The sequence below is a fragment of the Bipolaris sorokiniana genome, assembly GCF_000338995.1.
Source record: "Bipolaris sorokiniana ND90Pr unplaced genomic scaffold COCSAscaffold_16, whole genome shotgun sequence".
Lineage (NCBI taxonomy): Eukaryota > Fungi > Ascomycota > Dothideomycetes > Pleosporales > Pleosporaceae > Bipolaris > Bipolaris sorokiniana.
This window is the reverse complement of record NW_006911910.1, coordinates 395,078-411,110: the sequence shown is the minus strand read 5'-3', so window position 1 is coordinate 411,110 and position 16,033 is coordinate 395,078. Positions and strand designations below refer to the sequence as shown.

The window sequence follows — 16,033 nt, the reverse complement described above, 5'->3', positions numbered from 1 at the left end:
GCTCTGCTCCCCGTGCTGTGGCTGAGAAGGACTGCCTGTGCCGCCGTTCCTTCCGTGTGAGTCGCAGGGCTGAGTTGTGTCTTTGGTGGGTCGGCGCTTCCGTTTCCAGTGCAGGCGGTGTCGGGCGGCAGTATGCACGGCTAGCCAACCCAACCTGGTCAAACATTCTAGCACTCTACGTAGGGACAAAGGCGTCTCCTGCCCACGCGGGCCTTCACCACATACTCACCATCCACTAATCCTCACTCACTATCCATGGCTCACCCAGGCTCTCGATCCGCCTTCCCACCCACCACCTTCACTCCCGCCACCACCTCTGCTCCCTCACCCGCCCTCTCCCACTCGCACACGCCCACGCCAGGATCCGCCGGATCGAGTAACAACACCTTCCTCATGTCTGCAAGCCCCGTGAGAAGCCGGAGGTCAGCCGTAGACGGCTACAAACCAAAGATGATCTCAACCATTGGTGCCAAGCCCGCCTGCCTCGTCAATGCCTCAGTCACCTACGTTGGTGACGACCAAATATATGCCTTTGGAGGCTTCGATCAATACACAGACGAAGGTGCGTTGGACTTGCAGCGGCAATTTCGGGACCGAAAAACTTGCATATGCAGGTTTGCGGGTGCGCAAGCAGCATGGGGACTCGGTGCTAACTTTTTTTCCTAGTATACAACCACGTCCTACGCCTCAATCTCGTTACCCGGCAATGGAATCTGGTCGACAACTATGGCGATATCCCAGGCGTTCGGATGGGTAGGCTTCTCTTCCTTTGCTTCCACATCAGCCATTGTCTCACATCTCAATATAGGACACACCGCATGTCTTTGGCAGGGCAATAAGCTTCTCGTGTTTGGCGGTGAGAACGAGCATCGCCAACATCTTGCCGACGTCATTGTCTTCGATCTCAAAACCGCTCATTGGACACAACCGGAATTGAACGGCCCCATACCGCGCGGTCGCGCTCGACACTCTGCAGTAATCTACGATGATAAGCTGTATATCAGCGGCGGCCAGACTGGGCACGACAGTGTCTTGGATGATATCTGCTACCTGGACTTGAAGACATGGACTTGGTCGCGAACATGGAGGTTCGTCCCTCGATACGACCATGCCAGCTGGATCTGGAATGGCCGCATTTGGATTTTTGGCGGAATCAATGACGAGATGGAGAAGAACAATGAGATTTGGTGGCTCGATCTGAGAGGGAGCCCCGAATTCGAGCACGCAATGAAGTATGGGACTGGTGATCGACAGCTCACCTCATCTCGCCATCGCTATCCCGTGCCGGCTTCAGGCCAACTCGCCACTGGTAGTACAGGTTATGCCGCCAACTCAAGCGTTCAGTCTTATCATGGAATGAGCTCCAGTCGCTCACCATACGTTGCTCCAGGATCCATATCTTCGCTCAAATTCCATTCCAGCCCGAACTTGCCCTCACAAGCGGCGGGCACACATTTCCACCTTTTTTCATCTGGCTGCATGCTGGACTTCGTCACACCTGCTGAGCTGAGCTGTGAGACCAGCCTTTCTAGCCTCGAGCTTGACTCTTTGCGATGGCAGAAGCTAGCCGAAGGAAAAGATTTATACAGCCCAAATTACCGCTGGCACTATTGCACAATGAATCCTGAAGGTACACACGCCTGGCTGCTAGGTAGCCCAATTGAGTCGGCGAATGATGGAAATCACAACGGCGAATATCTCAGCGACGTACTTGCCATAGACCTTCGCAAATATGGCATCCTGGGTAATGAGCTGGCCTCCGACACACGCTCCAAGATGATGCCTTCTTCCGACGCCAACGTCTCGTCTCACCTCAGTGGGATTGGTGCAGACCTGTCCTTGACTTTCGATCAGCCACCTGAGAGCGGCAGCGGTGCAGATTTTATAATCACTGCGGATCCCGATGATGATGACTACAGCGATATCGCCGTAGCTGATTCCAACGGTTCATCGACTGCTGTCGCACCTACTTCACGCCCAATACACGTTCATAAGCTCATTTTACACGCTCGCTGGCCACATTTTGCGCGTTTGTGGAATGCACAGATGGCCGAGTTCCATTCGAAAAAGATGCATATCCCCGAACCCTATTCTGCAGTCCGCGCCTTCTTGTTCTATCTCTACACCGACAGCATTGCACCCAACCCACAAAACGGCCCGACGCTTAACGATGTTGCCGGCATGCTCGTCATGTCCAACATTTACGACATGCCTCGCCTCCGCCTACTCTGTGTCAATCGCCTAGGCCGAGAGCTAGACATTGAACACGCAGCCATAATATGGGAGCGTGCCGCCACAGCCGGCGAAGAATGGCTCAAGCAACGCGCAGCCACTTTTTGTATGCAAAACTTTGGCCGTGTCGTCCGCACCGCCGGTTACCGCAATCTCAGCCCTGCAAGCCTTATCGAGTTAAGCTGCGAAGCCACTCCTGAAGCTCGCATTGTCGGTGGTGACGACTTGGATCTCCTATCCCAGATCACGGGCCGTTCGTATAATGGGAGCAATCGGAAACGCAGTCTAGGTAGCACGGGCGTGCTGACAGGTGGTGAAGAGGATGATATTGAGGAGGCAGAAGATGATGGTATGGACGTCAATTGAAGGAATTTGTGAAAGCAAGGGCTGGATCATGGCAAACACTTTTTCTCACCCTCCGTCCTCTGTTTTTCCCCATTCATTAGCATCATGGCGCGGCGCTGGGTTTCTGTTTCTTTGGCTGGGAAAACGAGGGAAAGTTAATGGATTTGGGCGTTCTTTTCTTTGGTTGGGATATATGCATTGCGAGGGCTGGATGTGGCAGGCGTTTCTTTCTTGGATGACTTTTGAACCCTTTTTTTTTCGTCCTGTAGTCGAGCTTTTCTCTCTGTTCTAATTATTACATGATTAAACACATATGGGTTAGGTAGTTCTAGATATGAGGATTTCGATTATCCTATTTGTCTTAGCACGTGTTGTTGTCAATAACGCATGTGCACATGATGAATGTAGCGACGAATTGATGTAGATCACAATGCCGCGAATGATTGCGTTATAAGACTGGGGAAAAAAGATAAACCATGTCAAAGTTTGTGAAAGTAGTGAGTGTATTCCAGACCCAGAGTCTCGAACAAAAGTACAACGATACACAAGTCTGCACACTTGGAGCGAAGGATTCCCACCCTGAGCCTTAGAAATCAGCCACAGCAGTATCGGCGTCCGTGGCACCAGAGGATGCATATTCTGAACTATTGGAATCTGGAACATTGGATATTACATTACAGTCCCAACTCTCTTACTAGCGTGCGTGTTAAAGTGAACGTTGAAAAAAGGCATGTGAAACAACAAATTCTCATCGTCGACGGTCGCGGTCACGATCGTCCCGACGATAGCGATCCCGGCTCCTGTCACGACGGCTGTCACGCCTTCGGTCGGGACTGCGACTTCGCTCTCGTCTCCGGTCATGATATCTGCCATCGTCGCCATCTCTACGGTCGCGTTTAGGGCTGCGGCTCCGGTTGCGCTTGAAGCGATCATCGTGGTATTCTGTTCTTCGTTCGCGCCTTCGTGTGTCGTCTCTCCGCACGTCTCTGCTGGTATCACGCGTCCGCGACCCTGCGTCTTTGGATGGATCCGAATCAGCAACCAGATTGTTGACGACCGAGTCAGACATGATCTGGCGCCCAGGACCGTCACGGTACTGCCTCTTCCTCTCGAGATTGTCAATACCACCGAATCCACCAGCAGCTCGTCTCCTCTTCTTGTTTGTCACGTCTCGCCAATCATCTGCAATCTTCGAGACTGACTGTGAAAAGTCGACATGTATGCGGTGATCGTCGATCAAGACGCCGTCCATCTTGAAATACGCCTGTTCGCAGTCTTTCTGATTGGCGTATTCGATAAAGGCGTACTGCAGGCTGTCACCTGTGCGCTTATCTCTAATGACTTCACAACTGAGAATCTTGCCGAATCGCGAAAAAATGAGTTCTAGATCCTCGTCTTGCGTCACAGGATTCAACTTGCACACAAACAGCACGTTTTCAGGCGGTGCAACTTCGGCAAATGGCAGATCGCCAACCATCTCCAGCGTGAGAGCTTGCGCGCGCGCCTCACGTTCTCGACGAACCTTTTCAAGCGCTTCTGGATCATTTTCCTCCTCGAGATTCTCATCGTAGGCGACACGGACTGTAGCAAGTTGCGCTGCTGAGGGTGCGGGGCTTTCGGGTGGCTCAACGAGGCCAGCGGGGTCATCGTATGGATCATCGAGAACGACGGTATGCAATATGCGAATGTCTTTGAGTGGCTGACCCTGGTCGTCGACATATGCTGTGCTGATTTTTTCCAACGTATCAAATCCCTCGACGACTGTCCCAAAAATGGCAGCCTTGCCATTGAGATAGTCAATGTTTGGCCCCAGTGTTACAATAAATTGGCTACCAGCAAATCGCTCGTCGGGGTCGTCCGGGTTTGGTGCTGTTGCCATACTGACTGTGCCCATCTCCGTGTGCTTGAGCTTTGGATTGAAATCTGGAACGAACGTCTTCTTTGCGGGTTGCGAGGGGTCGAGCAGGCCCCATATCGAGCGGCCGCCATCGCTGTCTTTGGCACCAGGGCCAATGGGGTCGCCAGTTTGGAAAGAGAAATTTGGCTGGACGCTATGCACGGGCGCAAAGTTGTAATACTTTACTTTGCATAGCTTAAGGAAGCTAAGGCGACAGGCTGTCAGTATCTGTTGTGTGTGCTCAGCTTGGGAAGACAGCGGGATAGAGCATGCAGGATGCAGGTCAAAGAACGCGAGGCACGCGTGGGGATTGGATAGACTTACTTTTCACAACATCTCGGCGCATCGTCCACCAACAAGTCGATGGTGATATCCCCAAGTGATGTTTCTAGAAGCACAGACATGGCTTGGGCTATGTTGTGCGGAGAACCAGTGTTTGTCGCAAAGGTGGGAGTTGAACGCGACAGATTCGGGATTGCGACAGCGTGACTGCTTAGTCACTATGACGTATTGCCCAAAAGAGCCTAGCTCCAGGCACGAAGGTTTTGTTTTGTCTAACTACCTGAACCTTGCATACTTTCAACTTCATCCTTGTGGGGCAATGCGTTCCAGAATGTTTGATATGCTTTGATGTATTGGCTAATGTATTCATAATACTATTCCAAACCCTCTCCAAGAGCGTGTTTAGATGCAGCCGTAACATGCAGCCACTGCCAGACTGACAGCTCGATTTTAGTATCGGGAGTGCGATGTACCATGTTACTGCTGCCAGGGAGACAGTCTAAAAGCATTAAGATGTTTCAGGAAGGGCGTGGGGTTCTTGTGAGAGGTGGCCCGCTGAGTGTCACCCGCTTTCTAATTGTTGTGCTCAGCGATCCTTGTCCAGCTACAGGCAAGCCGCTAGGTTGCATACTATGCGCGTCGATCCGAATTCCCCGGATCCGTCATTCCAATGGCATCTATTAGACGAGAATCATCATGGTTTACCGACAGCCGATCACTTGCTGCGCGTCATCACTTCCCGGTAGCCGTTGGATCCTGAATGTGGGTAATCATGTACCTCTCTTTTCGTCCTCTAATTAATTGAAGCTTTGTAATGCACACTACCACAACAATTCTTTTCTTTCAAAAACTGCTACATACTCAGTATCTCTCGTAAATTTCTCGCCTACAGTGAACATGTCTTGCTAATAGCATAGACATGGTTCTATACCTATGCGAGAGACAATAGTGGACAATTCCAAACGCAGTAACACTATTCTTGCAAGGATGGGACATCGTCACGTCACATTACTTATCCGGACTCTAGAACTGCTTCATCCGGAGATATGCAGCAATGGGAGACCCACGAGTCTTGTAATCTTTTCGTCATTCCACAGCCGTGACACTAGGAAAAAATCGAGTAGACAGTCCAAGTTACCACCGTCGTGCAACAGGGGTTCATAGGCCAGAGAGAATCCAAATCAGCAAATCTCCGACGTTTTCGATCGATGAGTGATCGTCTCACCGCGAAGTCTTGCCTCTAAACATGGCGTATCAAAGTTTGCTCGCTTCTTGGCACACAAATCTACCAGTTTATTGGTCCGTCGCCCAGAGAGACCATACAATTGACGCGCTCGTCTTTCCAGCAACAGCATGGTATCTCATGGTCAATGTCTTGTCATCATGCGCTCTCTTTCGATCGGCGACACAGCACTCTACATCGATTCAGCTTAGGCCAAGTCCACAATACCGCTGTGTTCTGCATTAAAAATGTACCACACCAGAGACGCATCTGTAATTTTGTCCAAATAAGTTTTGCTGTAGTGATCACGAAAGCTAGGGTTGTTCGATAAGAGTGATTGTATCAGTTATCGCCATCTGAATCGGGCATAGAATCCGCCGGAAGTTTCCTGCCGGCGTTCCCCGTATATCCGCCCAGCCCTAAGTTATTAGACGCAGTGCCGGTATTTTGCATGACTAAGTTGAATCGCCAAGTTATGGTCACAACTCTGGCGATCACCAGAGAGGGTTGTCGGGTGAGAACGGGGCAAATACTGAAGGCAGATTACACATCAGTGTAGTTTCTGCTCCAACCCTGGCGGCAAAGCGTCTTTCCCGAGACTTTCCGATAAAGAGGCATTGTTTGCCATGATAATATTGACCTTTTGGTGAATAGTCGAGTTTGGGTGTTTTGTCCGGCTCCTTGAAAGCTAGCGCAGTCAACACCGCCGTGTATCTGTTCCGGCGACTCAATGTCCTTGTGGAATTAGCCCCTTCATTCTTTTCGGCATCCATTCCCTTCCCAGCTGTAGTAAAGTTTGTAGGCTTTCATTAGAAGATTATTACGTAAAGGTGGCCTCAACTCCTTGTTATATGCCCCGCTTCCGCGGTGGTACTATGCAGTCTACAAACAATCGACAACCCTTTTGAGATACTATGCAGTTGCTAGTGTACACAGATGGTTGTTGGCCTCACTGGGATTCTGATTGACGCCTCGCAGTTGTCTTCATATAATGCTCCTAGACGGAGGTTATCCGACTATATTCCTCTTGGTTAGAATGTTTCGTCGAACCCTAGGCTTGTGAATGACACGCAATCCAGCGTACGGTGTTTCACCTATTTTCATTCTCCGCGGCGCTTTGACAGTGCTCTTCTGAGATACGTGCTTCATAACCCCTGTTCACAGAGCGGTCACTATGCATGCAGGTTCCCGCAAAGCTGTCATCCTGCAGTCGACATCGACAAGCAATCCAACAGATTAGAAAACTCGGTGGCCGCTGAAGTCTCAAATTCCATGTTTGAAAAAGATTCATTCGCATTACTACTGCCACGTCGATTCTGCTACATCTCTCTAGCCACACTGTTGACCCTACATCCCAGTGTCGCCGAGACTGGATCTGCTGCTCTTCTAAGCTATAAAAACCGCCCCTCTAGTCGTTTGTTGTATGACCCGCTCATCGGTTATCTCGCCTTTGCCGTTGAGCAACATTCATGTTCCAGACATTGACAGTTCAGCCGATTCGCTCTGATCTAGCCACAGCCCACAGTCTACTCTGAACGAGCCCTAAGATACCTCTACAAGGAACAAACGTGTCAACTTCCTTCTTTGGTAAGTTGAGAAGCTTATTTCCGTCAACACCGATTCAGCTAATTCTATCAGTAAGACCCATGTCCATGTCATTTATGGAGTATGAAGGCCAGCGTCCTTGCCTATCGCACAACATTTCATACCAGACCTATATCTACGACGACCGCCATGCTCCTTTAACACTTAGTCACAACACACGAGAGAATCCTCGCAGCTACCCTGTTGGCGGCATGCACACACGAGCCATGCTGGGTGGAGAGGACCATATGGTAGAAGCTGGCCCTGTAAGACGTCGTATTGCAGTAGCGGTAAGTCAAGTACTGATACAGGGCATTCTTATCTGGTCCGCATGCGACTGAAATAAGCTATTAAATCTCTTCCAATGCAACATTCTGGGATGCCGGATTGCTGATATTGAGTACAGTGTGCACGTTGCCGTAAGAGAAAGATTCGGTGCAGCGGTGACCCAGGTAACGGGTCTGGTTGTCTCAACTGCCGGGCGGCTGGAGTAGAATCAACAAACTGCCAGTTTCATCGGGTAAGTAGGCTTTGAAATTCCATGACTTTTCGCTAATAATTGCAGGTGGGGTCTGATGTCGTGCATAAAGTCATGGATAATATCAACATGGCCCACAATTTGAGCAGCCTGGCAGGTGCACAACAAATGATGCCTGTGTATCAGTCAGGAGGCGACAACTCCCTGTATCAGCGCGCGATACCCATTCAATACTCTCAATACCCAGCACTCGACACTAAATCAACATATGCCCCAGCTTGGACTGTTCCGTTTCCTGAAGACGCCTCGCCTGTGGAGGCTTTTAACCTGGAACAGCCACCAGGATACATACCAAACACGGCACCGATGGCAAACGCAAACATATACGGGTCCTCATATAGAGGAAGCGATTCAGGGGCGAGATATCTGGGGGGTTCATGCTTCGACCAAGAATCATTCAATAGTCTGCCCTATGCCACTTCAAACGGCCGGATAACTCCACCAGACATTTCTCCCCTAGATGCTGGCATGTCATCTCTCCAGCTGTCTCTGCCCGAGAGACCTCGTCCCCGCCAAACACACCCATCAGAGCCCAGCGTGCCTCGGAGGCATCTGCCAATGCCACAACCTAATCCAGCTCAATCCAATCGTAACGCTGTAGATAAATCACAAGACGAGCGTCTCCGATCTGCTCGGGTAAGCGGCTCTTCTGCCATCGATAATAGGGGATCTTTTGCAAGGCCGCCGATGCCTTGGGTAGTTGAGGGAGGCAACCAAGCAAATGTACCAGGGGCGTCTCCAACAAACGATGCGAAACAAGTCATTGCTCAACCCAGACTGCATGATAGCACAGAAAACCCAATCAGCTACTTTCCTACGACGGGGGACATAACCACAACAAGCACGAGCTCTCAGCTTGAGTTGGCCTTTAGCACCTCGGGTCTTCTCGATGGAACGAGCGCATCTGCACAAGCCACCGCGTACTCTTGTGTCCGTGGAAGTCACCAGATTGCACCAGGAGATACTCAATCAAACATTCACAGCTTTGAAAGCAGACACTCAGCGAAGCGGAACTCCACGGCTGGTGACTTGCCGAGCAATCACCCGTTAGGCACTAGTCATCGCTATACTCCGTTGAATCACTCTCCACCTCAGAACTCATCCAGCAGCCGCAAACCCCATCGTGATGTATGTCATGGCCGAAGCACGCGGTTGCAACGCACCTCTGTAGGCAGCCTGAACACCACCTATTAACGGCGCCCAATCTTTTGCGCTTCTTCGGATAAATCGAGCCCAGTGATTCTTGCGATGCTTCCTGAATCCACATCCGCTACTGCTGATCGGGGGCTGGCAAGTTTTTTCGAATCAAGCTTGGCCTTGATTATCCGATACCAAATCTCCACCCAGATTGAGCCTGATGAAGCGTCTCAGAAAGCACGAACTTGATTCCTGGTATTCTCGACCTCAGTGAAAGCGAGCCGCTATCTCCCTTCCGAAAATTGGCAGACACTGCTGGACCGTCTTCTTTGAATTTTCTATTACCGTTGTCGTTTTCATTGCATTTGTGCCCACTCAACATATACCATACATGCCTTCTGCAACTTCCGTCGGCTTTCACTATGTTTTCTTCTTCTTTTCCAATCGCGCATTGTTCTTATTGCGCTCGCAGATTTCTCTTTTTGTTCGCGCATTAACGAAACATTACTCCCCGTCTCTTCTCAGAAGAGAGACACAACGTCAGGGCCACTCTTTTCGCAAAAGTCTTTTATTGCCAGCATTCGGACACGCTCGGTGTGCATATCGGCTAGATTGCGCACGCATTTCTTGATATGAAACACGAACAGCTATGTATCAGATATTTTTGTGTCGATTGATCGTATGCAGATAGAGAATAATGATAATCATCAGTTATATTCACATGTTCCGCGCAAGTAACTCGTTGACCATTTTTTAACTGAGTGAATTTCAAGTCATCTAAAATCGATCAATTGTTCTGGCATCAATTCCACGACGAACAGAAACATGGAAGAACAAGTAAAGAGGCAACACCTCCTAGCAAGAGCCAAACCAAAACCCCTAATTCATCCCCAGCCACACTATTTACAAAGATCATCTCCCCCCACCCTTTTCTTTCCTCTCTAACCACATATACCCCTAACATGCAAACAGAGCCCTCCCACGCACACCCCAGCCCAATCCACAGAAACATGCAGCCAGCCTCTTCCCTCCCCGTTCCCCTAACATCTCCCAAAAACGCTGCAGTCACTCGTCACTCAACGGGCGCACAAAAATACAGAATAAATGGGCCTTTCACTCACTGTGCTACATACCTACCCTGTCTGGGAAGACCCCATGCCACATAGCCCGCTGATCTACCATCGCACTTGTGCCACGGTGACACAACAGTAGCAGCCCCACGCCCGTTGAGCGGCCAAAAAACAGTTTTTTTGTGTAACGTGGAGGAGAATTAGCGTGTGGGGGCCAAACAAGCATGTCCATACGTATATATGTACGTAAATGTGTGGGAAACAGGGGGTTAAAATGGTCATGAGGGATTGGATGGCGAGAATGTGCTTGTGATACGTAGGGGATGATGCGGCAGGGTCTCGATGTGGTCGGTGGCCCCGCTGTCTGTGTGTTTTTCTTTCTCTTCTTGACGAGATGCTAGGGCGTTGTGTTTGTGTTTTGTGGATAGGGGCGATTGGATGAGGAAGGCGGTGAGGGTGAGTGGGGCGAGGAGAGGCGGAGTGGTGCTTTGACGTGCTGTGTTGTTTGTGGTGGCGATTGAAAGAAGAAAAGTGGTGGATGTCGATACGAGATTTGGGAGTTAGGGCCCAGAGATGGGGTTGAGAGGCTCAAACATTTGGTGTTGCCATGGATGGAGGAGGGTTGAGCTGAGTAAGGCAATTATCCGCGAGGGAAGAAATTGGGATGTGAATGAGCTGTTTTAGGGCGTGATGTTGTTGACGATTGCAGGAAGACAACTTGTGTACCTATGCTTGTGCTTACTGACTGATCGCATTCTTCCCATTTATATATGCGAAAAAATCTATTTGGAAGAAGATGATTGAATGAAAAGTGAGTCTGTGATTACTTGTATTGAAAGTGCATTAGAATGTCTCATTTTTAGGGGTTTCATTTGGTGCTAAAATTGCTTAAACAAGTTGACATGAAAACATGCATATGATACGTCCATAGTTGAACTCTGTATTATGAATGATTCTGATTGAAAATTCTCATCCCCAGCAAAACATTGAAGCTCTTGGTCTCCCAAATGGACCCTACCTTCGTCTCGTAGTCGGTAGCCTCATGCTTCTTTTTTTCCCTTCTGCCTTCTTTTCCCTCTTCTTCTTTACAATAGTTCTGACTCAGGCAGTACAACCTCTACTAATGAAACCTGACTGCGGCAGTCCCATATCTTGAGTAGCTTTAATCCCGATTTCTCAACAATAGTACGGAATTCACGAGGCGTGCGTTCAATACCGTTTATCGCTGCCATAAGCGCGAGGTCGCGTTGATGCGAGTAACGCGTGTAATACCCCTATCAAGTCAGTATCAAATGCACTTAATTAGGCCATCAACTTACCCAGTTAGCAGGCAAAGGAGAGGGTGCAGCAGTGAGCTCTTCCGAACCCAGCGTCGTGTTCATGACCTGATCACAGATCAGAATCCGTGATCGTGGGCCCATGCTAGGCTTGATGGCTTTCAGAATGCGGACGCAGTACTCGTCTGACCAATCGTGCATGATATATCTAAGCCAATACACTTCGGCTTCTTTTACCGGGTTTGGTTCGAAAAAGTCATGCGGATAGAACTGCACCCTTTGTTGTGCAATAGCGTCTGGATTTTCTTTAGGCCAAATTACCGTCTCTGCCTGCTCCAGCGCCGGTGCGCGATCTTGTATGACAAATCGCAACTGCGGGTAGACCTGCGAAAGTTGGAGACAGAATCCACCAACGCCTCCTCCCACATCGACGACACAAGCGGAGCCTAGCGATTCCCAAGGATAGTCTAGCTATTTTGTTAGCTGCTGAAAATTCTCGGTATGATTTGGGATACGCACCATAGAGATGAGCCTTCCCAAGGACTCTACCTCCTCCAACCATTGCGAGGCCAAAGATGGGCAATTCTGGCCGGCCTATCAGCTCAGATCCAGCCTTGCCTTCCACTGCCTTGTCCAGCTCGGAGCCGAAAGGACCAGGATATCCGCTTTGTCCTCCGTCAGTCCCGCAACGGCCGTCCAGCAAATTTTGCACGGTAATCTTGTCTTCGAACCACTCCCATCTTGGTTTGTGGGTGCCTAAAGCTTTTTGGAAGGCAGTCTCTGCGACATCGTATGAAGGGCCCATTTTCTTATCGAAAAGAGATCTAGGTAGATGATCTGAAGCAGAGTACAGGTCGAATGCGCTACACATGGATATTCAGTGTTGTCTTCTTATGAGAGCCCAAGCAGACATACAACATTACAATATATGCCCTGAGAGGCTCGTTGTTTACCAAGGCAGCTGACACTTCATTATTCGCAAACCGGTCAGGCTGCACTTCCTTGAAGATGTGTATGGAGCAAAGACAACGCATAATTCGAGCTACCATTATGTAAAGGTCAACAAACACGGCCGAGGCCTTCCGCATATACTGGCGATACTAACATAGTTTCAGGGCGTCGCAACCCGCTTGCTCTGCCAGCTCTTTGACCGCGACACCGTTCTCATCACAGCCAGCAAGCATGTTTGGGATCCGCTTTTCAGCTGTTATGTGTAAAGCTCGTGCCTCGAAATATTGCATAGATACTTCCAGAAGACGTACGCTCGGCGTACTCACTAGTTCAGTGATCATACCAACTGCAGCGAGAATCGTTCTTTGGGCATCGAACAGCGCTCTTGGAGGAAGAGAGTTCTTGTAATTTACGCTTGATACTCCCAGTGTGGCTAGTGCAGAATGCAGTAGCGCCTCGAGCTGCATGAGCTTGTTCGTGGTTGAGTTGAAGTCCATCGTTTCAGATGACATGTGCATGTGAAGAAGGAAATGTCAGATTCTGTGTCTCCCGGTCAGGTGCGGGGTTGTATTTCAACAAAATTGAGTGCATTCATTCTGCACATCATTTCTTAGTGCGTTTTCTCTATGTATCTGGAAATGTAAATAGCATAGTACGAATCGGGTAATTTTCCTGTTGAGATGTAGCGCCCTTGCAATGATTGCAGTGGCCTGTAGTACGTATTCGCTTACTGTTATCGCTTGAATAAAATTAATGATGTCATATCCATGCATCAGCTTTGATATTTCCTTTAATCTTTAGAGAGTTTGTCGTTTATGTCTTCGCCAACTGGTGTTCTTTGCCAACTGTAGTGTTGAGGGCCTTGCATACTCGGTATCTCCCCAGCTTAGCCGCAAAGTTGAGTGAACAGGCAAATAGATAGTAAGGGTAGCTTGGATAAGACGATTGTGAGATCATTGTCCTGTTCCATATGACTGCGGGGTTTTAGAGAGCCTAGCCAGATTGGGCGACGGAAGGTCGAAAACGACGATGATCGATCTAGCTCAACTGATTCAGAAGACATAGTGACCAGTGATAGGTACAATATTATGGGTATCAATTTTAAAAGCTGGGATTAAAGGATTAACATCTGAGCGTTGATAATAATATTAAGATTCTTCGGGTATAGAGAACTGTGAGGTGCCTCTGCTCACTGACAAGTAAGCGATTATTGGGCGGATATTCTACGGGTCTTGTATGGTCTTACGATTAGTCCCAGAGGTATTTCGGGCACAAGCAAACGCGATATGACTGGCGCTAAGAAATTTCTGCTTTCACTGGCCGCAGCCATGCCAAGATACCAGAATTGTACATTCTGTGATAGTGTCTAGGTAGTAAGCCCGCCTCCATTTCTTTCAGTCCACCAGGAAATAATACCTCCGGCAAATATGTCTGTGGCACTCAAGATTGCCAACGGTTGCAGGGGCGTCTGGGGACGTATACAGTTTTGAGGAGTCTACATAAGAATGTTGGGACTGCCAGGTAAGCACCGCGCTTAGCAGTCATTCAATAATACTAATCTGGGAAGCAGTACAAACAAGAGAATGGTTATCATCAAGACCGCACCTGTAAAACTCCTTGACGATGAACGGGAGATACTGAGCATGTTTTAGCATTGCCCACACATTCGACCATTGCTTACTCAGATCGACGAGCCTCCAGCTCTGGTCTTAAAATTCCTCTAGCATAACGTGCTCAAGGCCTCGAATATAAGAAATTTGAAGAGGTCAGAGATTAAGTTCGTAGCAAAAGGAGCCCTTGAAGCATTGAATACCTTCCACGAAGCAGGCTATGTGCATACAGGTCAGATTAGAAGGATTGCATCTTCGAGAGGATCAGAGGTGACTGACTAAGCTACAGATGTCAAACCGGACAACATCTTCGTCAAATATGGCCACGGGACAAATCGGTTCAGCAAATTGGAGCTGAGTGACTGTGCAGACGCATATTGTGTTGACCCAAATGCGGACCCGCTCGAAGTTGGTCACGTCATTGGTGCAGCGATTTTTCGCAGTCCTGAAGCAAACCTCCAACTCCGGTAGGGTACGGACATTTGATCTTTTGGTGCCACAGTAAGTTTCTTCAATAATGCGCTCGCTGGTTGTAAGACTGCTGAATATTCCTTGCAGCTTATAAGTCCTATATGGAGTAGAAACTGACATATCTTCCTACCTAAGTGTCATTCGGTGAATGACCCAGAATTCCCCGCCCATGTTCTGGCCAAGCAAGCATATATATTCGGCCCTTTCCCTATGAGTTATAGGGATTGCTGATGAAGAGTCGCAAAGTACCCTTATAATCCCCAGTTGCTACCTCAAGCAAAATAGATTGTTGAAGCCTTTCGCGATGGCTGAAGGCCCGGAACTTACGGTGGAGGATAGAAGCTTCAGCTGCAAGATTATGAGAATGAATTCAAGGGATAGGCCCACAGCAAAGGAACTGTTGGAGGATCTGTGGTTTTACTGAGCTCTCAGCCACGGAACTACGTTCAAATTTCGATTACACAACAACCGAATATGGTGATGGCGACAGGCGCCCCGAAGACCAAATTCGCGTGCGATTTTGCAATTTGTATGTTATATATGCCTTCTGTCATCATTCCTAGAACAGATTCTGACCAAAGAGCTTGTGATTTTAAATGATAGAAACCCCCGAATATCTATATCGGACGTGTGAAAAGCAGATGGGTTCATACAGATGCTCGGTTAGATACTACCCAGAGAATGCTACTTAATTTCAATGAATTTTTGATTTACTATAACGAGACCTATGATTGTGCAACGTGTATATTATCTATGACAATCATGCTGTGTGTATTTTTGAGGCGGAACGGATGTCGGACCCTAGAAACATGCAGTCTCAACTGGAATGACTCAGGAAATAGCTTTTTTCAGAAGCCTGCTTTTGTCCAAATCCAGATCTTACTCTAGATTCCAATGGATATCGTCGTGATGATGGCTGGACTAGGTAAACATCGGAATGATTTGGTACGCAAATCTTGTGTTACTTGCTTGATATCGTATGACTTACTAGCATGGTCATGTAACTTGCGATTGGTATTCTAAGCTTAGCAAGATTTAGCTCGGAATCAGCCGCCCCTACAGAAATCTATTGGCGTTTGATTGTTGACCGTTGCTAACTTGATGACTAGATTTTCGTTCGGCTTTTCGCTGAAATAAGGTTAATCACGAAAGTCAAGCTGGTGGTGTATGTTCTGTACAGTGTTGGGAATTGGCCAGAGAAAGGAACAAGACAGGTCGTAGACATGTGCAGCGGAGGGATCTGAGAGAAGAATTGCCCAGAATCAGTTCAGCCGGGTATGGATCTATGGGGATTTCGCAGTAGAGAAAAAAATGATGAGAGACCAGAGATATCCGTTATAGCAAGTACTAGTTATAGTTCAATCAACATCGATAATCACATATGACATGCTAACCCGGTGTAGTTTCACAGTGAACC

The 16,033-nt window shown here is 48.6% G+C and overlaps 5 protein-coding genes across 5 annotated transcripts; 3 read left to right on the top strand and 2 right to left on the bottom strand.

The window, feature by feature from the left end:
• Window positions 1-10: 10 nt before the first annotated feature.
• Window positions 11-2,945, top strand: COCSADRAFT_152007 (uncharacterized protein). The gene is made up of 3 exons (XM_007706444.1): window positions 11-562; window positions 667-753; window positions 809-2,945. The coding sequence occupies exons 1-3, from the start codon at window positions 256-258 to the stop codon at window positions 2,596-2,598; spliced, it is 2,184 nt and encodes a 727-aa protein (XP_007704634.1). The 5' UTR covers window positions 11-255; the 3' UTR covers window positions 2,599-2,945.
• Window positions 2,946-3,022: 77 nt separating this feature from the next.
• Window positions 3,023-4,899, bottom strand: COCSADRAFT_126954 (uncharacterized protein). The gene is made up of 2 exons (XM_007706443.1): window positions 4,799-4,899; window positions 3,023-4,691 (listed from the first exon to the last, which is right to left on the bottom strand). The coding sequence occupies exons 1-2, from the start codon at window positions 4,876-4,878 to the stop codon at window positions 3,326-3,328; spliced, it is 1,446 nt and encodes a 481-aa protein (XP_007704633.1). The 5' UTR covers window positions 4,879-4,899; the 3' UTR covers window positions 3,023-3,325.
• Window positions 4,900-7,630: 2,731 nt separating this feature from the next.
• COCSADRAFT_100594 (uncharacterized protein) lies at window positions 7,631-9,294 on the top strand (the record flags this gene model as incomplete). Its single annotated transcript, XM_007706442.1, has 2 exons — window positions 7,631-7,852; window positions 8,128-9,294. The coding sequence occupies 2 exons, from the start codon at window positions 7,631-7,633 to the stop codon at window positions 9,292-9,294; spliced, it is 1,389 nt and encodes a 462-aa protein (XP_007704632.1).
• A 1,938-nt stretch (window positions 9,295-11,232) lies between these two features.
• COCSADRAFT_126950 (uncharacterized protein) lies at window positions 11,233-13,032 on the bottom strand (the record flags this gene model as incomplete). The annotated part of the gene is made up of 5 exons (XM_007706441.1): window positions 11,233-11,581; window positions 11,627-12,051; window positions 12,104-12,447; window positions 12,500-12,626; window positions 12,690-13,032. The coding sequence occupies 5 exons, from the start codon at window positions 13,030-13,032 to the stop codon at window positions 11,393-11,395; spliced, it is 1,428 nt and encodes a 475-aa protein (XP_007704631.1). The 3' UTR covers window positions 11,233-11,392.
• A 1,086-nt stretch (window positions 13,033-14,118) lies between these two features.
• COCSADRAFT_347158 (uncharacterized protein) lies at window positions 14,119-15,296 on the top strand (the record flags this gene model as incomplete). Its single annotated transcript, XM_007706440.1, has 4 exons — window positions 14,119-14,180; window positions 14,289-14,377; window positions 14,435-14,612; window positions 14,863-15,296. 4 exons carry the CDS (start codon window positions 14,119-14,121, stop codon window positions 15,038-15,040), a joined length of 507 nt encoding a protein of 168 aa, XP_007704630.1. The 3' UTR covers window positions 15,041-15,296.
• Between the last annotated feature and the right edge of the window lie 737 nt (window positions 15,297-16,033).

Bases quoted from the DNA above. Each gene is read 5' to 3' on its own strand.
- COCSADRAFT_152007 (XM_007706444.1), top strand. From the start codon at position 256: ATGGCTCACCCAGGCTCTCGATCCGCCTTCCCACCCACCACCTTCACT. The intron at 563-666 runs GTGCGTTGGACT...TTTTTTTCCTAG, and splicing joins CGATCAATACACAGACGAAG to TATACAACCACGTCCTACGC. The intron at 754-808 runs GTAGGCTTCTCT...ATCTCAATATAG, and splicing joins TATCCCAGGCGTTCGGATGG to GACACACCGCATGTCTTTGG.
- COCSADRAFT_126954 (XM_007706443.1), bottom strand. From the start codon at position 4,878: ATGTCTGTGCTTCTAGAAACATCACTTGGGGATATCACCATCGACTTG. The intron at 4,692-4,798 runs GTAAGTCTATCC...GATACTGACAGC, and splicing joins GCGCCGAGATGTTGTGAAAA to CTGTCGCCTTAGCTTCCTTA.